The sequence below is a fragment of the Galeopterus variegatus genome, unplaced genomic scaffold (assembly GCF_000696425.1).
Source record: "Galeopterus variegatus unplaced genomic scaffold, G_variegatus-3.0.2 Scaffold54, whole genome shotgun sequence".
Taxonomy (NCBI): Eukaryota; Metazoa; Chordata; class Mammalia; order Dermoptera; family Cynocephalidae; genus Galeopterus; species Galeopterus variegatus.
The window spans coordinates 418,208-439,450 of NW_007726165.1; the positions used below are offsets into that span (position 1 = coordinate 418,208).

At 36.8% G+C, this 21,243-nt stretch overlaps 1 protein-coding gene across 2 annotated transcripts; it reads left to right on the top strand.

The window, feature by feature from the left end:
* Positions 1-146: 146 nt before the first annotated feature.
* FAM177A1 (family with sequence similarity 177, member A1) lies at positions 147-19,723 on the top strand. 2 transcript variants are annotated; one of them, XM_008573811.1, is made up of 6 exons: positions 147-192; positions 291-405; positions 8,101-8,274; positions 16,142-16,208; positions 18,096-18,193; positions 19,419-19,723. In XM_008573811.1, exons 2-6 carry the CDS (start codon positions 313-315, stop codon positions 19,623-19,625), a joined length of 639 nt encoding a protein of 212 aa, XP_008572033.1. In that variant the 5' UTR covers positions 147-192; positions 291-312; the 3' UTR covers positions 19,626-19,723. The 2 variants fall into 2 exon arrangements, with proteins under 2 accessions (XP_008572033.1, XP_008572027.1); XM_008573805.1 differs by lacking the exon at positions 147-192 and having other exon boundaries at positions 208-405; positions 19,419-19,643.
* The last annotated feature ends 1,520 nt before the right edge of the window (positions 19,724-21,243 follow it).

Sequence of the window (21,243 nt, forward strand, 5' to 3'; positions counted from 1 at the left end):
AGCCGTGCACGGAAGGCCCCTCCCTGCTCTGTCCCAAAGGAGCTGGTAGTTGCGCCTTACAGGCTGCCGTCTGCTGGCGCCCACGGTGCAGAGCCAGGCGGGCGTAGCTCGTGCCGCTCGGCCCCGCCCCTCAGGCCGGCCCCACCCCTTACGGCCGCCGGGTCGCTCTCACTGTGACTTGGTGGGCTACTGGTGAGTCCCGCTTCCCGACTGTAGGGCTCGGCCAGCCACCGGGCGGGGAGGCTGAGGATGGAAGTGGGCTTATCGGCCGTTACCCTCTGTCTCACCAGCAGCCCTGTGTTGGCGACGACGATGGACCGGGAGCCAGTGGGCCGCGAGGAAGGAGGAGAAGTCGCAGCCTCGGGAGTTGCGGCCGCCGCGGCGTTCAGGGAACCGGCGCGGCAGGTAGGTGGGGCCACCGAGGCGAGTGGCGGCGCCCAGGCTGAGGCTGGGAGAGCCGAGCCTCCTCCTTGCCTTGTCCGCGACTGCCCTTTTGGCCTGACCGGCCTTCCTCCGAGCAGGCCGCCCGCCGGCCGTGGGTTTCGGGGTTCCTCGTCACCGCACCCCTGTCTCTGCTCAGAGAAGCCGGCTGGGGAGAAGGAGCAGGCGACTCTGTCCAGTCGGGGCGCCCCTTACTCCCCAGCCCCTTCGATGGCAGCGCCGCAGATTCTTGGGGCGGCCTCGGGTTTCCGGAGGTGATAGTCCAGCTTCTGGTCTGCGAGCTAGAGAAGGGGGGCATGTTCCCCAAAGGCTGTCCTTAGAGTAGCTGGAAGCCAGGTGACGACGGCTTCAGCCGCTTCTCAGTTTCCTCCGGCGCGAGCCACTGCCGTGGCATCTGCCTTTTGGTTAACTAATAGCAACTATATGCTAAGCGTCTACAGGCTTGTTCACTTATCCCTTATTACAACCGCACGAGACGGGTGCTAGCCCCATTTCAACAAGGAGCTTACTAAGGCTCAGAGCTGTGCTGTCCAACAGAAAATATAATGCGAGCCGCATTGTAAATTGTAATGGAAAATTTTCCGGAAGCCACGTTAGAAAAGTAAAAAGAAACTGGTGATGATCTTTTTTTTTTTTCTTTTTAAAGATGACCAGGAAGGGGATCTTAACTCTTGACTTGGTGTTGTCAGCACCACGCTCTCCCAAGTGAGCCACGGGCCAGCCCTGGTGATGATAATTTTAATATTATATTTTATTGAACCCAATTTATCAAAAGTATTTCAATATATAATTAATATGAAATTTATTAATGAGATATTTTACATTCTCTTTTTGAATCTTTTCTAAATTTTCAAAATCCTGTGTGTATTTTACACTTACCAGCACATCTCAGTTGCGACTGGTCGCATTTCAAGTGCGCATTAGCCACCTGTGGCTAGTGGTTACTGTGTTGAACAGCACGGGTTTAGAGAGTTTGGTAAGGTTTGGAGATTTGGTTTGGTTTGGTTTGGATTTCGTAGTCTAAGTTAGTAGTTAAGGGTCTTTGAGTAAAAGTAAAGAAATTGCTTTAACTGAAACCCGCTCAGGAGTTTACAATTTTGGCTGTTAAAAACGTCAAGTTGCTCATGTGTAGAAATCTTCCCACCCTCTGTGAGAAGGAAGCGAGATTTTCAGTTAGTGAAACACTTCCCGCAAACTGTGTGTAGCTCTTCTAGTATAAGATGTGGTTTGCATTAACAAAAACTTTTCCACATACAGTACTAGTCTGTGTATGGAGTTTGATCTTTCTCCTACATAAGGAGGAGGAGGAGGAGGAGGAGAACATTCAAGAAGGAATTCAGGGGATATCACCAATTGATTAGGGAGCCACTTTTCATTTTCAGTTGAGTTGACACCTGTTGTTGATAGGTACTTTTGGACTGAATCTTGATGCTTTTTTTGGACAGTGCTTGATTTGCTTTTCTGTTTGATTTTTCCTTTAGTTACAAGAATTGTTTCATCACTACTTCAGCTTTGAATCTGTGTATTAGCAAAATAAATATACCTATATTGATGTACCAGATAAATGCTGCTTGAAGACAGGCTCTTTGTTTTGGTTTAGTGGTATTATGTGTTTTTTGTATTCCTGGTTAAAAAAAAAAAATATTTAAACAGTAAAGGCTGTAGAGCAAAAGGTGAAAATTCACAGGAATACCCCCCACTGCCCTTTCCTCACATTCTCATTTTCCAAAAGTGACTATTAAGTTTCTGGTGTATTCTCTCTGGGATTTTCTATGCATATGTTATCTCTTCTCTCTTGATAAACACAAATGAGTTCATACTATACAAACTTTTTTTTCTTTTTTGGCAGCTCACTGGTAAAGGATCGAATCTTGGACCTTGTTGTTAAGAGACTGTTTTCTAATTTACCCGTTTTTGCTTTCTTATTCACATTCCTGAAGCAGAAACATTTCTGGGAACCCCAGATCTATATCCAGGGGTTTGATCACAATAAGAGGGAAGAGGCCAGTGAAGTGGAGATCTGGGTGGAGGGAGAGGCTGCCGCCCTATACTCCTTTCCAAGTTTGTCAGAATTGAGAAACCCCAAGTACCATGTAAGTAAGGGAACAAAAGATAGAAGATTGGGTCTGTGTTTTTTTTTTTTTTTTAAGATGAGGGGATCTTAACCCTTGACTTGGTGTTGTCAGCACCACGCTCTCCCAAGTGAGCCACGGACTGGCCCAGAATTAGGCCTCTTACCAGGCAGTCTAGTACCTGTTGTGACATTGTGTCCAGCAACTTCTCTGACTAGACTTTTAACCAGAATCTCAGCCTTAATATTATTAAAGGAGTTAAAATTTCAGTACTACTCATTCATTAAATTATTTAGCACCTCTGTTATGACGCACTTACTATATGCCAGAAACCGTAGGCTAAAGGATATAGTGGTGCCTACCCCTATGTTGCTAACATCCTAGTTGGGGGAGGTGACACAAAATAAATTCCAAGTGTTTGAAAGAAGTTCTGGGGCTGGCTGGTTCGCTCAGTTAGTTAGAGTGTGGTGTTGGAACCCTGAACAGGCCAGCTGCCAAAAAAAAAAAACTTATGGTTGCTGTGCTAGTATATAAAAAGAAAATTGCCATTAAAAACAGGTCCTGAGAAAGAAGATAAGCAAATTTACAGTCTGGTTAACTATAAAATGTTGTAAAATGTTAATTGACATTGCATCTCATAATTTCCTGGTGTTATGAAACAATCTTTTCAGGTCTTTGGAGTTTGTTAAAATGGAATTTGTGTAATTGACAGTGAAAATTTTCTTACTTGCAGTTTACTCTTTGTAAAAATGAAATGTTTAGAAAATTCAGAGAATAATTTTTATTTATAATTGTTGGAAATTTTGTTCCAAATTTTCTGGCTGGTTTTACCTGTTAGTGATCAATACCTCCCTTTGCTGTCCACAGCCTGCACCCTCTTCCCCACCCTAAGTAGAGGATGGAATCATAGGTCTTTCACAGATTTTTTACTTGCCAGTCTGGTTTCTTAAGATCAGTAGTTGACAAACTACAGCCTGTGTGGGCCAGATACAAATAGCCACTTGTTTATGTAAAGTTTTATTGGAACACAGCCACGCCCATTCATTATGTAGTGTCCATACAAGTGGCTGCTTGTCCATAGTTGCTTTCATAGAGTTCAGTTGTGATAGACCCTATGTGGTCTGCAAAGCCTAAAATATTTACTATCTGGCCTTCATAGAAAAAGTTTGCTTGACTCCTCCTTAAAATGGTAAACCTAAAATTTGGATTTTACTATATTAAAAATTAATATTAAACTTTTTAAAGAAAGGCCTCAAATAAAAGTTTCTTCAATAAAAGTTTTTATGTAAAATGTGACTAGAACAAATAAAATGCCATTTTATATTATTGAGTATAGAGAATATTACTCAAAGTTCTTTTTTTTTTTTTTCTTTTTTTTGTCTTTATCGTGACCGGTAAGGGGATCTTAACCCTTGACTTGGTGTTGTCAGCACCACGCTGAACCAGTGAGCTAACCGGCTATCCCTATATAGGATCTGAACCTGGGGCCTTGGTGTTCTCAGCACCACACTCTCCCGAGTGAGCCACGGGCTGGCCCTTCAAAGTTCTGTTTGTGCTTATCTAACTTTGGTATTGGAATGAAAAATATGAATCATATTTCAATCTTCCCCTTTTTAGATTTTTAAAAAAAAACTTGGAAAGAGTATAGCCAAGAGTTGGAGTTTATGGAGATTTTATACTAGTTGTTATGACCCAGCCAGAATGTTTTGATTTATTAAAGTCATCTAAGTAAGGTAAAATAGTTGAGCCAATGAGAGCCATCCCTTTCCATTGCCTGTACTAAGGGATAATTAAGCTAATGAGAGATTGCTAGAGGAAGCAGTGAGAAACTGCTTTTGCTGTGATGGGGGTGGAGTGGTGGGACATGGTGGTGTACTGTGAAAGATCTGAGCTCTATTCACTGACTAGGGCTGTTGAGTTGTTACTAGATCCATCCAATTAGTGTGATGACTGGAGATCTAACCCAGCTCCTCTAGCTTTCCTTTGCATAGGAAGGCAGGGATCCCAAAAGCCATGGTCCAAAAGGAAACACTGATGTCAGGACAACCATAAGCCAAATCTTGTCTCAAGGAGAAACATGAGATTTGGATAGGAATAGCTTTTGATGGCTGGAGATGGACAGTAGAAGAAAGGTGGCCTAGATGAACCACTTGTCAATTTTGTTCATAGACACAATAAATGGGCTGATCTCTTTTTAAGGACTGGGATTTGTTAGAACCCTCAGGACACGCTAGAGAGAATTGTGTGCTTTTTTCCAGGTTATCCCTTAGCCTATATTATCAAGCTTTTCGTGATGTGTAGTTCACCATACAGTGGTTAAAGTTGATTTCATTAATGTCCATGTGTGTCACGGAACAATGCATTTGTTCTTTGGGTTGTATATACCTGGATTCAAATCCAGGCTAATGGCTAAATTTACTTTTGGGAAGTAAAATACAGAGAGAAAAGCCATATCTGTTTTCTAAGAAGGACCTGAGAGGATTAAGAGAAAACAGTGCATAAAATAAAGTTGCTTATACTTGCATGACTAGGCACATCCACTATTTTTATCAGTATAATCCCATCTCTGCAACAGCAGTTCAAAGAAGTTTTCTAGTAATTGAACAACAATCATGAGTTTAAATTATGTTTGTCCATAACTATAAGAAGACATACGAATGACCAACAGGCATGTGAAAAATTTTCACCATCACTAATCATCAGGGCAATGCAAATCAAAACCATGATGAAATATCATCTCACACTGGCTAGAATGGCTAATATCAAAATGACAGATAATAGATGCTGGCAAGAATGCAGAGAAAGGGGAACTTTTATACACTATTGGTGAGAATGTGAATTAGTACAACCATTATGGAAAACAATCAGGAGGTTCCTCAAAAAACTACAAATAGAACCATCATATGATCCAGCAGTCCCACTACTGGGTATATTTCCAAAGGAAAGGAAAGGAGTATTTTGAAGAGATATTTACACTCTCAGGTTTATTGTAGCACTATTCACAATAGCCATGATATGGAATCAACCAAAGTGTCCATCAACAGATGAATGGGTAAAGAAAATGTGTATACACACAATGGGATACTATTCAGACTGAAATCCTATCATTTGTGACAACATGGATGAGCTTGGAGGACATTATATTGAGTGAAGTAAGCCCGGAACAGAGAGAGAAATACCACATGTTCTCACTCATAAGTGGAAGCTTTGAGTAGAGAGTAGAATGGTGGTTACCAGAGGCTGGAAAGGGTAGGGGGGAGGAGGATAGTGAGAGGGTAGTTAACAGATACAGGAGTATAGCTAGTTAGGAAGAATATTATCTGGTGTTCTATAGCACTGTAGGGTGACTATAATTAACAGCAATTTATTGTATACTTTGAATTAGCTAGAAGAGAGGATTTTGAATGTTTCCAACACAAAGAAATGGTAAATGTTGGGCCAGCCCATGGCTCACTCGGGAGAGTGTGGTGCTGATAACAGTAAGGCCCTGGGTTCGGATCCCACATAGGGATGGCTGGTTGGCTCACTGGGTGAGCGTGGTGCTGACAACACCAAGTCAAGGGTTAAGATCCCCTTATCAGTCATCTTTAAAAAAAAAAGAAATGGTAAATGTTGGAGATAATGAAAAAAAAAAAATCAGTGGATGCCAGGATTTCAGGGCATGAGGAACGGAGGGAAAGATGAATAGGTGGAGCACTGAGAATTTATAGGGCAGCAAAACTATTCTGTATGACACTGTAGTGGTTAATACATGACATTATGCATTAGGCAAAACCCATAGAACAGTATAATACTAAGAGGGAACCCTAATAGAAAATTAAGTTAATAACTGTATGTCAGTATTGATTCTTAATTGTAACAAATGTACCACACTAATGTAAAATGTCAATAGTAGGAGAGACTGTATGTGCATGTGCGGAGGGTATGGGAACTATCTGTACTTTCTGCTCAATTTCTCTGTAAAACTAAAACTGCTATAAAAATTTTAAAAAATCATAGTGTGGAAAAAAAAAAAGAATCCTTATAGAGGACAAAATTTTTGAACTCTGGACTGTCCTAGAGAATCTCACCAACATGGATGCTAAGCCAGTCAATCCTGCAGTCCTGTATCATTTTACTTTGGTTCAGTTTCAAAATTATAACACTACAGTCAGCCCTCTGAATCCATGGGTTCCACATCAGTGGATTCAACCAATCACGGTTCAAAAATATTCAGAAAACAAAAGAAAAAATAGCGCAAATTTAAAAATACAGTATAACAACTATTATATAACATTTACATTTTATTAGATATTATAAGTAATCTAGAGGTGATTTAAAGTATACAGGAGAATGTGCATAGGTTATATGCAAATACTATACCATTTTATATAGGGGACTTGAGCATCCTCAGATTTTGGTATCTAGGGGGTCCTGGAACCAATGGATGACTGTAATGTGTGAATATATTGTTATCTCAAAACAACAACCAACAAAATACAAAGAGAATAATAGGTCTCCTTGACTACTCTCTTGCCTGTGCCTTCTCCCTCATCTTAGTTCCTGTTGATGGTGGTGACCACTGTTGCCAGATTTTTCTTCACAATTGTATGTACTGTACCTTTTTGAAATCTAGTAAGCAGATGCAAAAGGCTTTCTTAGAAGTTTGAACTTGAGGCAAGATGACAGTGGAAACAAACTCTTCACCACATGGCTCTATGTATGAGGTGAAATTAATATTTTCCTAGGAGTAAAATTTGGATGTAATTAGAATTCCATAGACTACTATAATTTTAAAATTCATAAAATCTTTTTACTATCAGAAAACTCTGTTGTCACCTATATATTATTGACTAAGATATCTGGGAGTTCAGAGATAGAACACTGATGGTCTCTTTCTAGATTGGTTTATAGATGGATTTTATTTGGCCTGCACAGTGTTTTAAAATTTTTTTCAATTTAGTTGGAGCATGTATTCGCTACAGGGTCCACCTTTCCTATATAGCTTCACTCATTTTTGGTACCTTCTTGGCCCTAAAAGGCATTTGAATTTGGTACTCCTGTTTTGAGAAAAGGATAGGTTCAGAGTTAAGCTGAACTGCTTTTCTTTTGCTCATACATAGCTAAGTTTAAATCCAAAAACTTAGGAGAGTTTCTTGATATAAACTGTTATTTTTATTTTATTTATATATTGAACATACGTGCATATGTGCATCTATATAATTTTCCTTTGATATTATACATTGATCCTATCATAATTACCATTATCCTTTAAAATGATTGCTGTCAGAATATCTTCACATATACATAGTGTTGGGATTGCTGTGACTTAAATTGTTCTTTAAACAAAAAGTTTAATTGATTAAGTTCTATTTTTTAACCTCAGAGAGTGTGTAGATGTTTGCTTTGTTATTCGTTAAATTCTTACATCTATGCTATAGATACTCATGTGTATGATCTGCTTTATTTAAAAAAGAAAAACTGCTTGAGGATTGGTTTATGTTTCTTTATTTCCTAAAATAAAGCAACCCAAAATTTTTTTGTTGTGTAATGAAAGAAAATTAATCTCACTTGAAATGCTCATTTTCTTAATTTATTATTGATATAGATGAGTAATGAAAGAGGCTTTGAAAATGTGGAACTGGGAGTCATAGGAAAAAAGAAGAAAGTGCCAAGGAGAGTCATCCACTTTGTTAGTGGTGAAACAATGGAAGAGTACAGCACAGATGAAGATGAAGTTGAAGGCCTGGAGAAGAAAGATGTTTTGCCTACTGTTGATCCAGTATGTTTGACTGGTAATCCTTTTGTCAGTGGGTTTTGTTTTGATTAATTTGTTTCTCCTTAATTATTGAATGAAAGGGGCCTTATGAGGTTTAAGTCAACTATATTCTGGGTATAAAATTATGCATTATGATTTTGGTAAAAAATAGCATTTTTACATAATATGGATGGAAATATTTACAGAATGTTAGTAGTCTGATACAGTTTGTTTTTCAGTGTTAGTTCTTTGTCAGCGTGGATAAATTTCTTTAGATTTATTTTACTAAATTGAGTACTTTGATTCCAGTCCCTTTGAATTAAGGATTGTACTGTCATGATAGTTTCCACTCAAAACTTAGGAGTTGTTTGTTCTTTTTTATGTTGCCTCTAATTTTGATTAGAAGATAGGAGTATATAGTCCTTAACTTTGTGTGCCTCACCAGCTAAATTTAAGAATTTCTAAATTATACAAGATGTGACTATAAAATTATATGACTACCTGTACATTTAAAGAAAAATAAGTGTTTCCCTTCTAAGTAGTCATTTTGAGAGTTTAGTTGATGACATATTTACTGACTTTCTGACAGGTACTGTTTTAGGCAGTGGTGATACAGCTATGGGCAATAAAAATTTCTGCTCTTAGGGGCCGGCCCGTGGCTCACTCGGTAGAGTGCGGTGCTGATAACACCAAGGCCACGGGTTCGGATCCTATATAGGGATGGCTGGTTTGCTCACTGGCTGAGCGTGGTGCTGACAACACCAGGCCAAGGGTTGAGATCCCCTTAGGCCAAGGGTTGAGATCCCCTTAGGCCAAGGGTTGAGATCCCCTTAGGCCAAGGGTTGAGATCCCCTTAGGCCAAGGGTTGAGATCCCCTTACCGGTCATCCTTTAAAAAAAAAAAAAAAAAATTTTTTTTTTTTTTTTTTAAAGGATGACCGGTAAGGGGATCTCAACCCTTGGCCCTGAGCGTGGTGCTGACAACACCAGGCCAAGGGTTGAGATCCCCTTACCGGTCATCCTTTAAAAAAAAAAAAAAAAAAAAATTTTTTTTTGCTCTTGTTTGATAGTGGGAAGATAGGCAATAAACAAATATATACTATATCAGGCTGAGAAAAGTCATATGAGGAAAATAAAACATAGTAACAGGATAGAGAATTATTAATTTATATTTTACTTTAAAAATGTTATTACTCATTTTTCATCAGATTTTCTACTACAGAAAATATTCAAAGATTGTGCATTGTACTCTGAAGGTAGTTCCAAATGCATGTAGAATATTGCAGAGGTGTTTCGTGCAATGGAATAAATGTGTTCTTTTAAAATTACTTTGAAGAGGTTAGTTCTTATTTGTATGAATTTGTGTGTATATACGTTTTTAAAAGTCATTGTCTCAAAAGTCACCCTGAATTAACAGAACAACTGAGAATAAAGGCATTGTCATAGAAAGAATGCCTCCTTCTTACTTTGCTAAAGATTTCCTTTTTTAAAAAGCTTTATTGAGATATAATTCATATACCAAATATTCACCCATTTAAAGTTTGTAATTCAGTGGTTTTAAGCATATTCACAGATATGCAAAACCATTGCCATAGTCAATTTTATTACATTTGTACCACCTCAAAAAGAAACCATGGAGGCCTGCAATGGAAGCCAGCCTGATGCCCAGGGGGTCCGAGGTGATGAGGGCCATGGGCTCTAGCCCCGCCCCCACTGCCACCACCGTACATCCATGACAGTAATGGAGCCAGCCCAATGCCAGGGGGCTGGGATGGCCCCACCCCCACCCACAACCAGATCCTCGAAGATACTTATTAACCATGTGTATTTCTTTGGGTGCATGACTTATCTGCTCATGTCCTTCAACACATTTCAGCTTAGATTTTTCTAATTCATTTTTAAGAGTTCTTTTTGTGATGAGGATATTAATCATTGTGTGTTTAAATGAAGTTGGAAAAAAAAACCTCAAAAAGCCAGGTACCCTTTAGCTATCATCCCCTAATCTCCAGCCCACCCGTCATTCCCCTAGTGATTTTCCTATTCCTATTATGGACATTTTATATGAATGGGCTCATGTAATATGTGGTCTTTTGTGACTGGCTTCTTTCACTTAGCATGTTTTCAAGGTTCATTCATGTTTTAGCATGTGTTGGTACTTCATTCCTATTTATAGTCAAGTATTCCTTTGTATGGATATATATTTTAATTTATCCATTTGTCAGTTGATGGACACTAAGGTTGTTTTTACCGTTTGGACTAGGAATAATGCTGCTATGAACATTCATGTACAGGTTTTCGTGTGGACGTGTTTTCCTTTCTTTTGGGTACATAGCTAGGAGTGGAATTACTGAGTCATATGGTAATCCTATGATTTAAATGTTTGAGGAACTACCAGACTGTTTTCCAAACCGGTTGTGCCATTTTACATTCCTGCCAGCAGTATGTAAGGGTTTTGACTTCTCCATATCTTCACCAACATTTGTTATTATCTGTCTTTTTGATTCTAGCCATCTTAGTGGATGTGAAGTGGTATCTTATTGTGATTTTGATTTGCATTTCCCTGATGGCCAGTGATGCTGAGCATCTCTTCATGTGCTTATTTGCCATTTATCTTCCTTGGAGAATTGTCCTTTCAGATTTTTTGACCATTTTTAATTGGGTCATTTGTATTTTCATTGTTGAGTTTTAAGAGGTCTTTATATATTCTGGACACAAGTCCCTCATCAGATAGGTAATTTGCAAGTATTTTTTCCAATTCCATAGGTTGTCTTTTCATTTTCCTGATTTTTGAAATACAAATTTTTAATTTCGATGAAGTCCAGATTATTTTTTCTTATGTTGGTTGTGTTTTTAGTGTCATATTTAAGAATCCTTTGCCAAGTCTGAGGTCATGGAGACTTATCCCTGTATTTTTTTTTAAAGTTTTATAGGGCTGGCCTGTTAGCTCACTTGGTTACAGCATGGGTTTGGATCTCCTTACTGGTTAGCTGCCAAAAAAAAAAAATTATAGTATTAACTCTTACATTTAGGTCTTTGATCCATTTTTGAGTTAATTTTTCTGTAGGGTATGAGGTAAATGTCCAGTTTCAATATTTTGCATGTGGTGTTCCAGCTGACCTATCACTGAGTTTTGAAAAGATTATTTGTTTTTCCCCTCTGGTTTGTTTTGGCACCCTTGTCAAAAATCATTTCATCATAGAACATGGTTTTATTTCTGGACCCTTCATTCTACTCCATTGTTCTTTATATAGCTATCCTTGTGCTAGTGTCTTGATCATCACTGCGTTTTAGTAAGTTTGAAAATTGGGAAGTGTAAGTCCTACTTTGTTCTTTTTCAGGATTGTTTTGGCTATTCTGGGTCCATTGCAATTTCATGTGAATTCTAGAATTAGTTTGTTAATTTCTGAGAAGGAGCGAGTTTGAGATTGTGTTGAATCTATAGATCAATTTGGGGAGTATTGCCATCTTAATAATATCAAGTTATTTGATTCATCTATTTTTTCTTTTATTTAGATCTTTGTTTTCTTTCTATGAAGTTTTGTAGTTTTCAGAGTGTAAGTTTTGCACTTCTTTGTTAAATTTATTTCTAAGTGTTTTATTCTTTTTGATGCTATTGTAAATAGAATTATTTTCTTAATTTCATTTTCAGATTGTTCGTTGCTAATATCTAGAAAGACAATTGTCTTTGGTATGTAGATATTGTATCCTGCAATCTTGCTGAACTTGTTTGTTAGTTCTCAGAGTTTTTTAGTGGATTCCTTAGGTTTGTTTATATACAAGATAATGCCATGTGCAAATAAAGATTGTTTTAGTCTTCTTTTCTAATCTGGGTGTCTTTTCTTTCATTTTTTTGCAATTGCCTTGTCTAGAACCAACATTACAGTGTTGAATAGAAGTGGTAAGAGTAGGGCCGGCCTGGTGGCGCACTGGAGAGTGCGCTGCTTGGGAGTGCGGCGGTGCTCCCGCCAAGGGTTCGGATCCCATGTGGAGACCGGTTCCCGCTCACTGGCTGAGCGCGGTGCGGGCGCAACACCGAGGGTTGTGATCCTGTTACCGGTCAGTTAAAAAGACAAAAAGGAAAAAAAAAAAAAAAAGAAGTGGTAAGAGTAGACATCCTTATCTTGTTCCTGATCTTAGAGGGGGAAGTGTTCAGTCTTCTATTATTAAGTATGATATTAGCTGTGAGTATTTTGTAGATGTCACTTATCAGGTTGAGGAAGTTCCCTTCTGTTTCTAGATTGTTGAGTGTTTTATGAGTCATGTGGTGTTGAATTTTTTGGGTGTTTTTTCTGCATCAGTTGAGATGATCATGTGGTTTTGTGTTTTGACATTAATTGATTTTTTAGGTGTTAAACCAACTTTGCATTCCTGGGATAAATCCCACTGATTATGGTGTGTATTTCTTTCTATAAGTTGTTGGATTGAGTTTGCTAGTATTTTGTTGAGGATCCATGTGTGAGAAATATAGGGCTGTAGTTTTCTTATGATGTCTTTGTCTGGTTTTGGAACCAGTGTAATACTCGCCTCATAAAATGAGTTTGTGAAGAATTGGTATTAATTCTTCTTTAAATGTTTGACAGACTTCAGCTAGGAAGGCTTCTGGGCTTTTCTTTGTGGATAGTTTTTGATTACTAATTCAGTGTCTTCACTTGCTATAGGTCTATTAAGATTGTCGGTTTCTGGGCTGAGCCCGTGGCGCACTCGGGAGAGTGCGGCACTGGGAGCGCAGCAGCGCTCCCTCGGTGGGTTCGGATCCTATATAGGGATGACGGGTGCGCTCACAGCGCTCACTGGCTGAGCGCAGTGCGGCCGGTCTCAAAAAAGGACAAAAAAAAAAAAGATTGTCGGTTTCTTCTTTAGTTAGTTTTGTGTTTTTGCAGGTATTCATGCATTTCATCTGTTACCTAATTTATTGGCATACAGTAGTATTCTTTTATAATTCTTTTTGCTTCTGTAATGTTGATTTTCCTTTTCATTTATGATTCTAGTGTGTTTGGGTCTTCCTTTTATTCTTTGTCAGTGTAGCTAAGGGTTTGTCAATTTTGTTGATCTTTTCTGAGAACCAGCTTTTGGTTTCATTGATTTTTCTGTTACTTTTCTATTCTCTTTTTTCATTAATTTCTGCTTTTGTCTATATTCCTTCCTTTTGCTTGCTCTAGGTCTGGTTTGTGCTTCTTTGGGTGAAAATTTAGGTTATGTTTTTTTCTTTTTTAATTAGGCACTTATAGACATAAATTTCCCTGTTTTTGAAAAAATAAATTTCCGTCTAAGTACTGCTTTAGTTGAATCCCAAAAGTTTTTGTATGTTATGCCTTCATTTTGATTTGTTTCAAAGTCTTTTCGTTTTTCCCTTTGGATTTTTTCTTTGAACCATTGGTTATTTAGGAGTGTGTTGTTTATTTCCCATATATTTGTAAGTGTCCCAAATTTTTTTCTGTTACTGATTTCTAATTTTACTCTACTGTGATAAGAGAACATACTTTCTATTATTTCTATCTTTTTAAATTTATTGAGGTTTGTTTTATGGCTTAGCAGATGGCTTGTCCTTGAGAATGTTGCATATGTACTTGAGAAGAATCTATATTCTCTTTTTGTTGGATGTAATGTTCTATAGATGTCTATTAGGCCTACTTGTTTTTATAGTGTTGTTCAAGTCTTTTGTTTCCATGTTGTTTTTCAGCCCAGTTTTCCTATTCATTATTGAAAGTGGGGTATGAAGTCTCCAAATATTATTATTGAATTGTTGAATTCTCTATTTGTCTCTTCATTTCTGTCAGTTTGTTTTAAAATTGTATTTTGGTGCTTTGTTTTTAGCTGCATATATATTTATAATTCTTATATCTTCCTGATGGGTTAACCCTTTTATCATTATAAAACGTTTCTCTTTACCACTAGTAACATTTTTAGTTTTAAAGTCTATTTTGTACCAACCACTGTCAAAAAATAAACTAATTAAAACGAAATCTGTTTTGTCTGACAGTGATATTGCTACATCAATTCCAGTCTTTTTACTTTCAATTTATTTGTATCTTTGGATCTAATGTTTCCCTTATAGCCAGCATGTTGTTGAATCTTGTTTTGTAATCCAGTCTAACAATTTTTGCCCTTTGACTGCATTATTTAATCTATCTATCTATCTATCTATCTATCTATCTATCTATCTATCTATCTATCTATCTATCTATCTATCTATCTATCTATCTATCTATCTATCTATCTATCTATCTATCTATCTATCTATCTATCTATCTATCTATCTATCTATCTATCTATCTATCTATCTATCTATCTATCTATCTATCTATCTATCTATCTATCTATCTATCTATCTATCTATCTATCTATCTATCTATCTATCTATCTATCTATCTATCTATCTATCTATCTATCTATCTATCTATCTATCTATCTAATCTATCTATCTATCTAATCTATCTATCTATCTATCTAATTTTTTTAAAGATGACCGGTAAGGGAATCTCAACCCTTGGCTTGGTGTTGTCAGCACCACGCTCAGCCAGTGAGCAAACCGGCCATCCCTATATGGGATCCGAACCCGTGGCCTTGGTGTTATCAGCACTGCACTCTACCAAGTGAGCCACGGGCCGGCCTTTTAATCTATATTTTATGTTATATTGATTTAGTTGGATTTACATCTGCCATTTTACCTTTTGTTTTCTATTTGCCTTATGTCTTTTTGTTTCTTTTTCCCTTTTACTACTTTCTTTTGGATTAAGTGAATATTTATTTATTTTAATGATTTTTTTCCACTACTCTGTGTGTGTGTGTGTGTGTGTGTGTGTGTGTATGTATGTATGATTGCTGTAGAGCTTACCATATACATCTTATTAGAATCAGCTTCAGATTGAAGCTAGTATGCTTATTATGCTGAATTCCTGTGAGATATAGAAATGTTATTCCTATATAGCTCTTCCATTCCCCCATTTAGTGGTTTGTTATACATATTACATCTATTACTGTAGTAAACACAATAATACATTATGATTATTACTTTATTGTTTTAATGCCCTTATAATCATTAATATATCTTAGCTAAGAAGATTATGGATAAATTTATCTCTTTCTCTCCTTCTTGGAAGCAATTTGAAACAATTATTAATTGTATTTTATTGATTGCAGGCTCTATACTATGTTTTCTTTCGATAAAAGTGTTGGTACAATGAAGCATGCCAATGTTAATAGTTTCATCCAGAGGCAAACTATCATCTATTTGGCAAGCTCCACGAGTTACTGTATGGAATTACAGAACCAGGATTAATGGTGGAGGTGTGAAGTGTGGATTGGCATTCTGCCTATTGTTCTGGCCTACCAAATATACACTGAATGTGTCTTGGTTGTATGGTCTAGTCCCTTTTTAATCCTTAAACAAAAAACTTATCTTGCCACTTATTTGTCCATTTTCTTATCATTACAAGCTCATTTGATATGCCCTTACTTATCCTGCCTAATTTCTCTGAACCTCAGTTTTCCCACTGTAAGTGTGTTGGACTGTATGATTCCTTAAGGTCCATTCTGTTAATTGCACACCCTCTCTGGTATTTGTGTATATGAACAATGAAGACAAAAAATCAGCAAGACAGGAGAAAGGAAGGCTCTGTATTATCAACTCATAAACAGCCCAGACTGTGATTTACCAACTCCTTTTCAGTGGCTGCATCTTTTTTTGGTTTTTCCAAGGGCTTAAGGTGGTGGTAGATACATGGGTAAATGTAAAATATCTTTGTGGAATTCTGTCTATAAAGTTTAAAAGTTTTGATTGGATTGCAGTCTGTTTATAGTACTGCCTGTAGAATACATGCCTACTTCATTCTGGCCCAAATATATAATATGAGTTTAGGTATGAATGTTGCTAACCTGACCTCTTGTTGCAGACAAAACTTACTTGGGGCCCCTACTTATGGTTTTACATGCTTCGGGCTGCCACATCAACCCTTTCAGGTATTGCTTTTCTGTTTGAATATTGTATAGTTGCTGTAATATGTGCCAACAACAGGAGCTTTGCCAAATGGGATATTTCCAAACTGAAGTAAAACAATAGGGAGTGAAGAACTTCATTCTCAACAGCTAGCTATCATTGGAAAATATTAATCTAACTTGTACTTCACCTCAAAACATTCTTTAGCTTTTTATTGTTTTAAAAAAAGGACTATGGAGAAAATTATGTTAAGTGAAATAAGCCAGGCACAGAGAGGGAAATACCACATGTTCTCACTCATACGCGGAAGCTAAAAAAATTGATCTCATAGTAGAGAGTAGAATAGTGGTTGCCTGAGACTCTCAAATATGACTTGATATATAATTAAGTCATATTTGAGGTGGGGTGAGAGGAGCAGGTAGGTACAAAATTAGAGAGGAAGAATGGGATCTAGTGTTCTATAGCAATATAGGGAGACTACAGTCAATAACAGAGTACTGTATATATTTCAATAGCTAGTCGAGATGATGGTGAATGTTCCCAACACAGAGAGGTGACAAATGTTTGAGGTGATGGATATACTAAGCACCCTGATACGATCACTGCACACAATATGAATGTACCCAAATATCATATTGTCCTCTATAAATATATACAATTATCTTGGCTCAGTTAAGAAATATAAAAAGAGAGCGGAAAAAATAGAGAATAGAATAATGGCTACCAGAGGCAGGGAAAGGGACTGCTAGGGGAGGACTGGGAAAGGTTGGCAGACCGGCACCAAGTTACAGTTAGATAGGAAGAATAAGTTCTGGTGCACTAGGGTGACAATAGCTAATAATATTGTATTGTAATTTTATAATAGCCAGAAAAGAGGATCTTGAATGTTATAATCACATAGAAATGATAAATGTTTAGGTAATAGACATGTTAACTATTCCGATAGGATTATTATACAATACATGCATGTATTGAAACAACAAACTGTACTCCGTAAACATGTACAATGAAAAAAAAGGGACTGAAAAATGGTTTTATTAATTTAAGTATTATTTTTATGTTCTTAAACCCTTTCTTTACCAACAATTTTGCTGCTTTGTAATTTGGTTTCCTCCTGGTATCATTCTCATTCTGTCTGCCTGCTTATCGTAAATGCTGTAATTATAGTTTATTTATGTTTTTATTTCATTTCTTAAGTTGATATATAATTAAGTCATATTTGAAAGAAATGAATTATCAACTTATGACTTAATCATGCTAATTTTAAATATAGGTTTTTAAATCACAGAGCTCCTGCCTAAAGCTTTCCTTTTTCTAATTTTAACTCCCTCGTAGTTTCTATCACTTTCTGCTTTTTACTAGGGCTAATTGTAAATAATAATTGATTCAACAAACATGTATTGAGCACTCACTCTATGCTAGACAGTCTGGTATAACTGAAAGAGCACAAGCTTTAGATTCAGACCTAGATTTAAATTTACAATCTGCTTTGTCACCTTGGGCAAGTTCTTTAACCTCTCTAAGCCTAACTTTTCAGTGCCTGGCACATGGTGGGTACTCAGTGAGTGTCATAAATTCGAGTCATTCCTCTCCTCCAGCCCAGTAATATCCTGGCTCTCTAAGAATATATATTTTTCTTAAAGAAATAGACATATAATAGATAATTATAATACCTGGTGATAAGTGTTATAATACAGTTATGAACAGACTGTTGTTGGGAGCCCAGAAGGAGCCACTAATGCTTCTCAGAAAAATCAGGGGAGATATACAGAAGTGAGATATATTGGCTTTTTATAATCTCCTTGAGGATAGGAACAGTAACCTTTATATTCTCACAGTGTCTTACACATAGAAGGTACTCAAGAAATGTTTATGGAATTGTATAAGTCTTTTAACTTTTGTATCTTTAGTGTGTGACTTTCTTGGAGAGAAGATTGCATCTGTTTTGGGCATCAGCACCCCAAAATACCAATATGCCATTGATGAGTATTACCGGATGAAGAAGGAGGTGTGTCTCCTTTTCACGTTTTCTTGATTCAGTTTGGTTTGCTGTAGACTTCATGGGTTGCATAATGAGTATATGTATCCTCCAGCTGTCCAAAAGATAGCTCCTGTATGCTAGGCATTTCATTCTAGAGTCATTAATTTCTTTATCAAATGAACATACATTTTAGAATTCTTTAAAACTGAAATTTCCCTAGGATATATGTGCTAAGCTAGATTTCATTGTGTTAGTATACATGAGGTTCCTTATATATGTTATTTAATCTTCACATACCTCTCTTAAGGTTAATATTCTAATTTTAAGATGAAGAAACATGACCCAGTCTCTGTACTTAGGGCACATAGATTGGATGTAGGAGAAGTGAAGTGGGTTTGACGCACAGAAAATTATAAATACTAGAAATATGTATGTTCCAGTTGTTAAGGCACATAGATATAAGGGCAGTACTATGCAGAAATAGTGAGGTCTTAGGGTGGGTTTAACCATAAAGAATGAGAAAGCTTTAGTGCTTAAGAGCATGGGCTTAAGAACAGAAAGGCCTGAATTCAAAATCTGGCTCTGCCACTTCTAACTTTGTAACCTTGGGCAAGATACTTAACCTCTATTAGCCTCAGTTTCCTCATCTTTATAATGAGGAGAATTGCAGCATTCAACTGAATAGGCTGACACCCTATAATTGAGGTGATATAGTATTAGCTAATTATCTGTTTATTTGTAATTAATTTTTTTTGGTGGCTGGCCAGTGCAGGGATCCAAACCTTTCCTTGATCTTGGTGTTGTAACATCATTTACTTGTTTTGCTTTTTATTTTTATCTCTTGGCTGTCCATGAAGTCAAAGATATCTTTTTGCTGTTGTTGCTGTTGGTTGGCCAGCAAGGGGAAACTGAACCCTTGACCTTGGCCATACTCTAATATAATTTTTTAGTAGAGTAGACTTAACCTGAAAAAAATATACCCCCTGTCAAAGTTAATTCAATTCTCGTCTAAGCTAGGTAGTGCTGGACCATGTTTTGAAAATTACTTTACTTTCCTTAAAATGTTTTACAATATTTATTTGGGAACAGGGGAAGGAGAAATATATCTTAATTAGATCGAACTGAATTGGACCTGACACTAATGTTTTGGTTTAAAAAAAGAAGATGGGACAAACTGACAGTGGGAGAAAAAAAACTATTCCTTATTCCTGGACATTGTATTTCAATTATTCTTGATATTTCCCCTTTTTAGGAAGAAGAAGAAGAAGAAGAAAACAGGATGTCTGAGGAAGCAGAAAGACAATACCAACAGAATAAGCTGCAGGCTGATTCCATTGTTCAGACAGATCAACCAGAAACAGTGGTATCCAGTTCATTTGTGAATCTCAATTTTGAAATGGAGGGAGACTGTGAAGTAATTATGGAAAGCAAGCACAATCCAGTCTCTGTGCCACCGTAGAATGAAATGACTATCAAACTTCAATTCCTAAGGTTTTCTTTTCTTTTTTGGCAGCTGGCTGGTATGGGGATCCAAACCCTTGACCTTGGTGTTACCAATACTCTGCTCTGATTGAGCTAACCGGCTATGCCCTAAGGTGGTTTTTTTTTATAGCAGAACTTCCACATTCTCTATTCAGTGAAACTTAATACAATTATTTATATTTTAAATTATTAATTTATCTGGAAGGGGAAAATGTTTCTTTATTCTTAGGTTCCATCTGGCAAAAGCCAGATCTCAAATTTGGTTATTTGTACTATGCTTTTACTGTGTGTTGAATTAGTGCTTTGGTTTAAAAATAGTCTAAAAAATGTAAAGGACATTCTAGAGCCCTAATTGCCAATTTAAGAAGAGTAAAATTATCTAGCTTGTCTGTTATTTGTGCATTTGTGGAAAAAAAAAGTGGGGGGGTAAGTTGCTGATTAAGGCTAATTGGAGCTGATAATCCTACAGTTTCAGTCTCAGATTAAAATGAAGATTTTTTTCCCCCTAGATTTTCTCATGTTATGCCTTACATTTATATAACTAAACATTAATTTCACACTAAGGATGAATGGTTCACTGAGTGTGTAATAAAAGGAGCAAGATGGAAGTACTTTGAATTTTCTTTCATTGAGAATAACTTTTATGAAAAAGTGTGAGTTTATTCAAAGAACTAGCTTTGTACATAATGTTAAAAACACTAGTTATGGAATGAAATTATTAACGTATTTGTATTTAAGTGGTAATGCCTAATGATTATCCACGTGGTATCCTGGTTGTGCCGCTCATTCAGCCCTAATGCCTCCTATAGGCAAAGTAGTTGGGGGACAGATTTAGATTTAACCAATAAGGAGCTGTTAAATATTGTACAAGGTACAGTGGTAGCATAATGAAGTTCTCTCTCATTCACTGCTTCGAAGTAGCAATAGTTAAGGTGGATGGACAGTTTACCAGGTTGGCTATTTCTCTACGTACTGGATTATTTGCAAACCTTGCAAAGGTACATAATATGAAGCTAATTTTGAAAGTATTCCTAAATATATATACAGAACCTTATGAGATATCTGTATGACTTTGATATATAACTGTGGGCAAGGAAGAATGTGTGGAGTGTTTTAGAAAGACTTATCTTAAAAGCCTTTTCACAAACTTAAGAGCTTTTAGAAGTTAATACTTAATAGCCTTCTAAACAGCATTAAGCTTTCAATCTTAAATATGTCTATATAAAATGTAACTTCAAAGAAACTCACAGCATAGGTACAGTGGGCCTATTATGGATCTTGTCAATGAACATGAACCAAGTTCCTCAACTGAAAATTGAAGAATTTAGGAGGGATAATTAAATTGTTCATTAGGAGTCTTAAACTACATGGATTAATGGTATGTTAGTTCATAGTATGTGATAATCTTTTTATTCATGGGTGTAAACCCTATGTAATTTACTGCTTAAAGGATTAATCTTCAGATTATGTAACTAATGTCACCATAAATTATAGTTTACCTGCAGCTCTAAATGCTAACCTGGCTTCTTACCACCAATTTGTTTATAACTTCATTTTGGGTGAGTACCTTCAACTCAGATATTTGGTTATCAAGT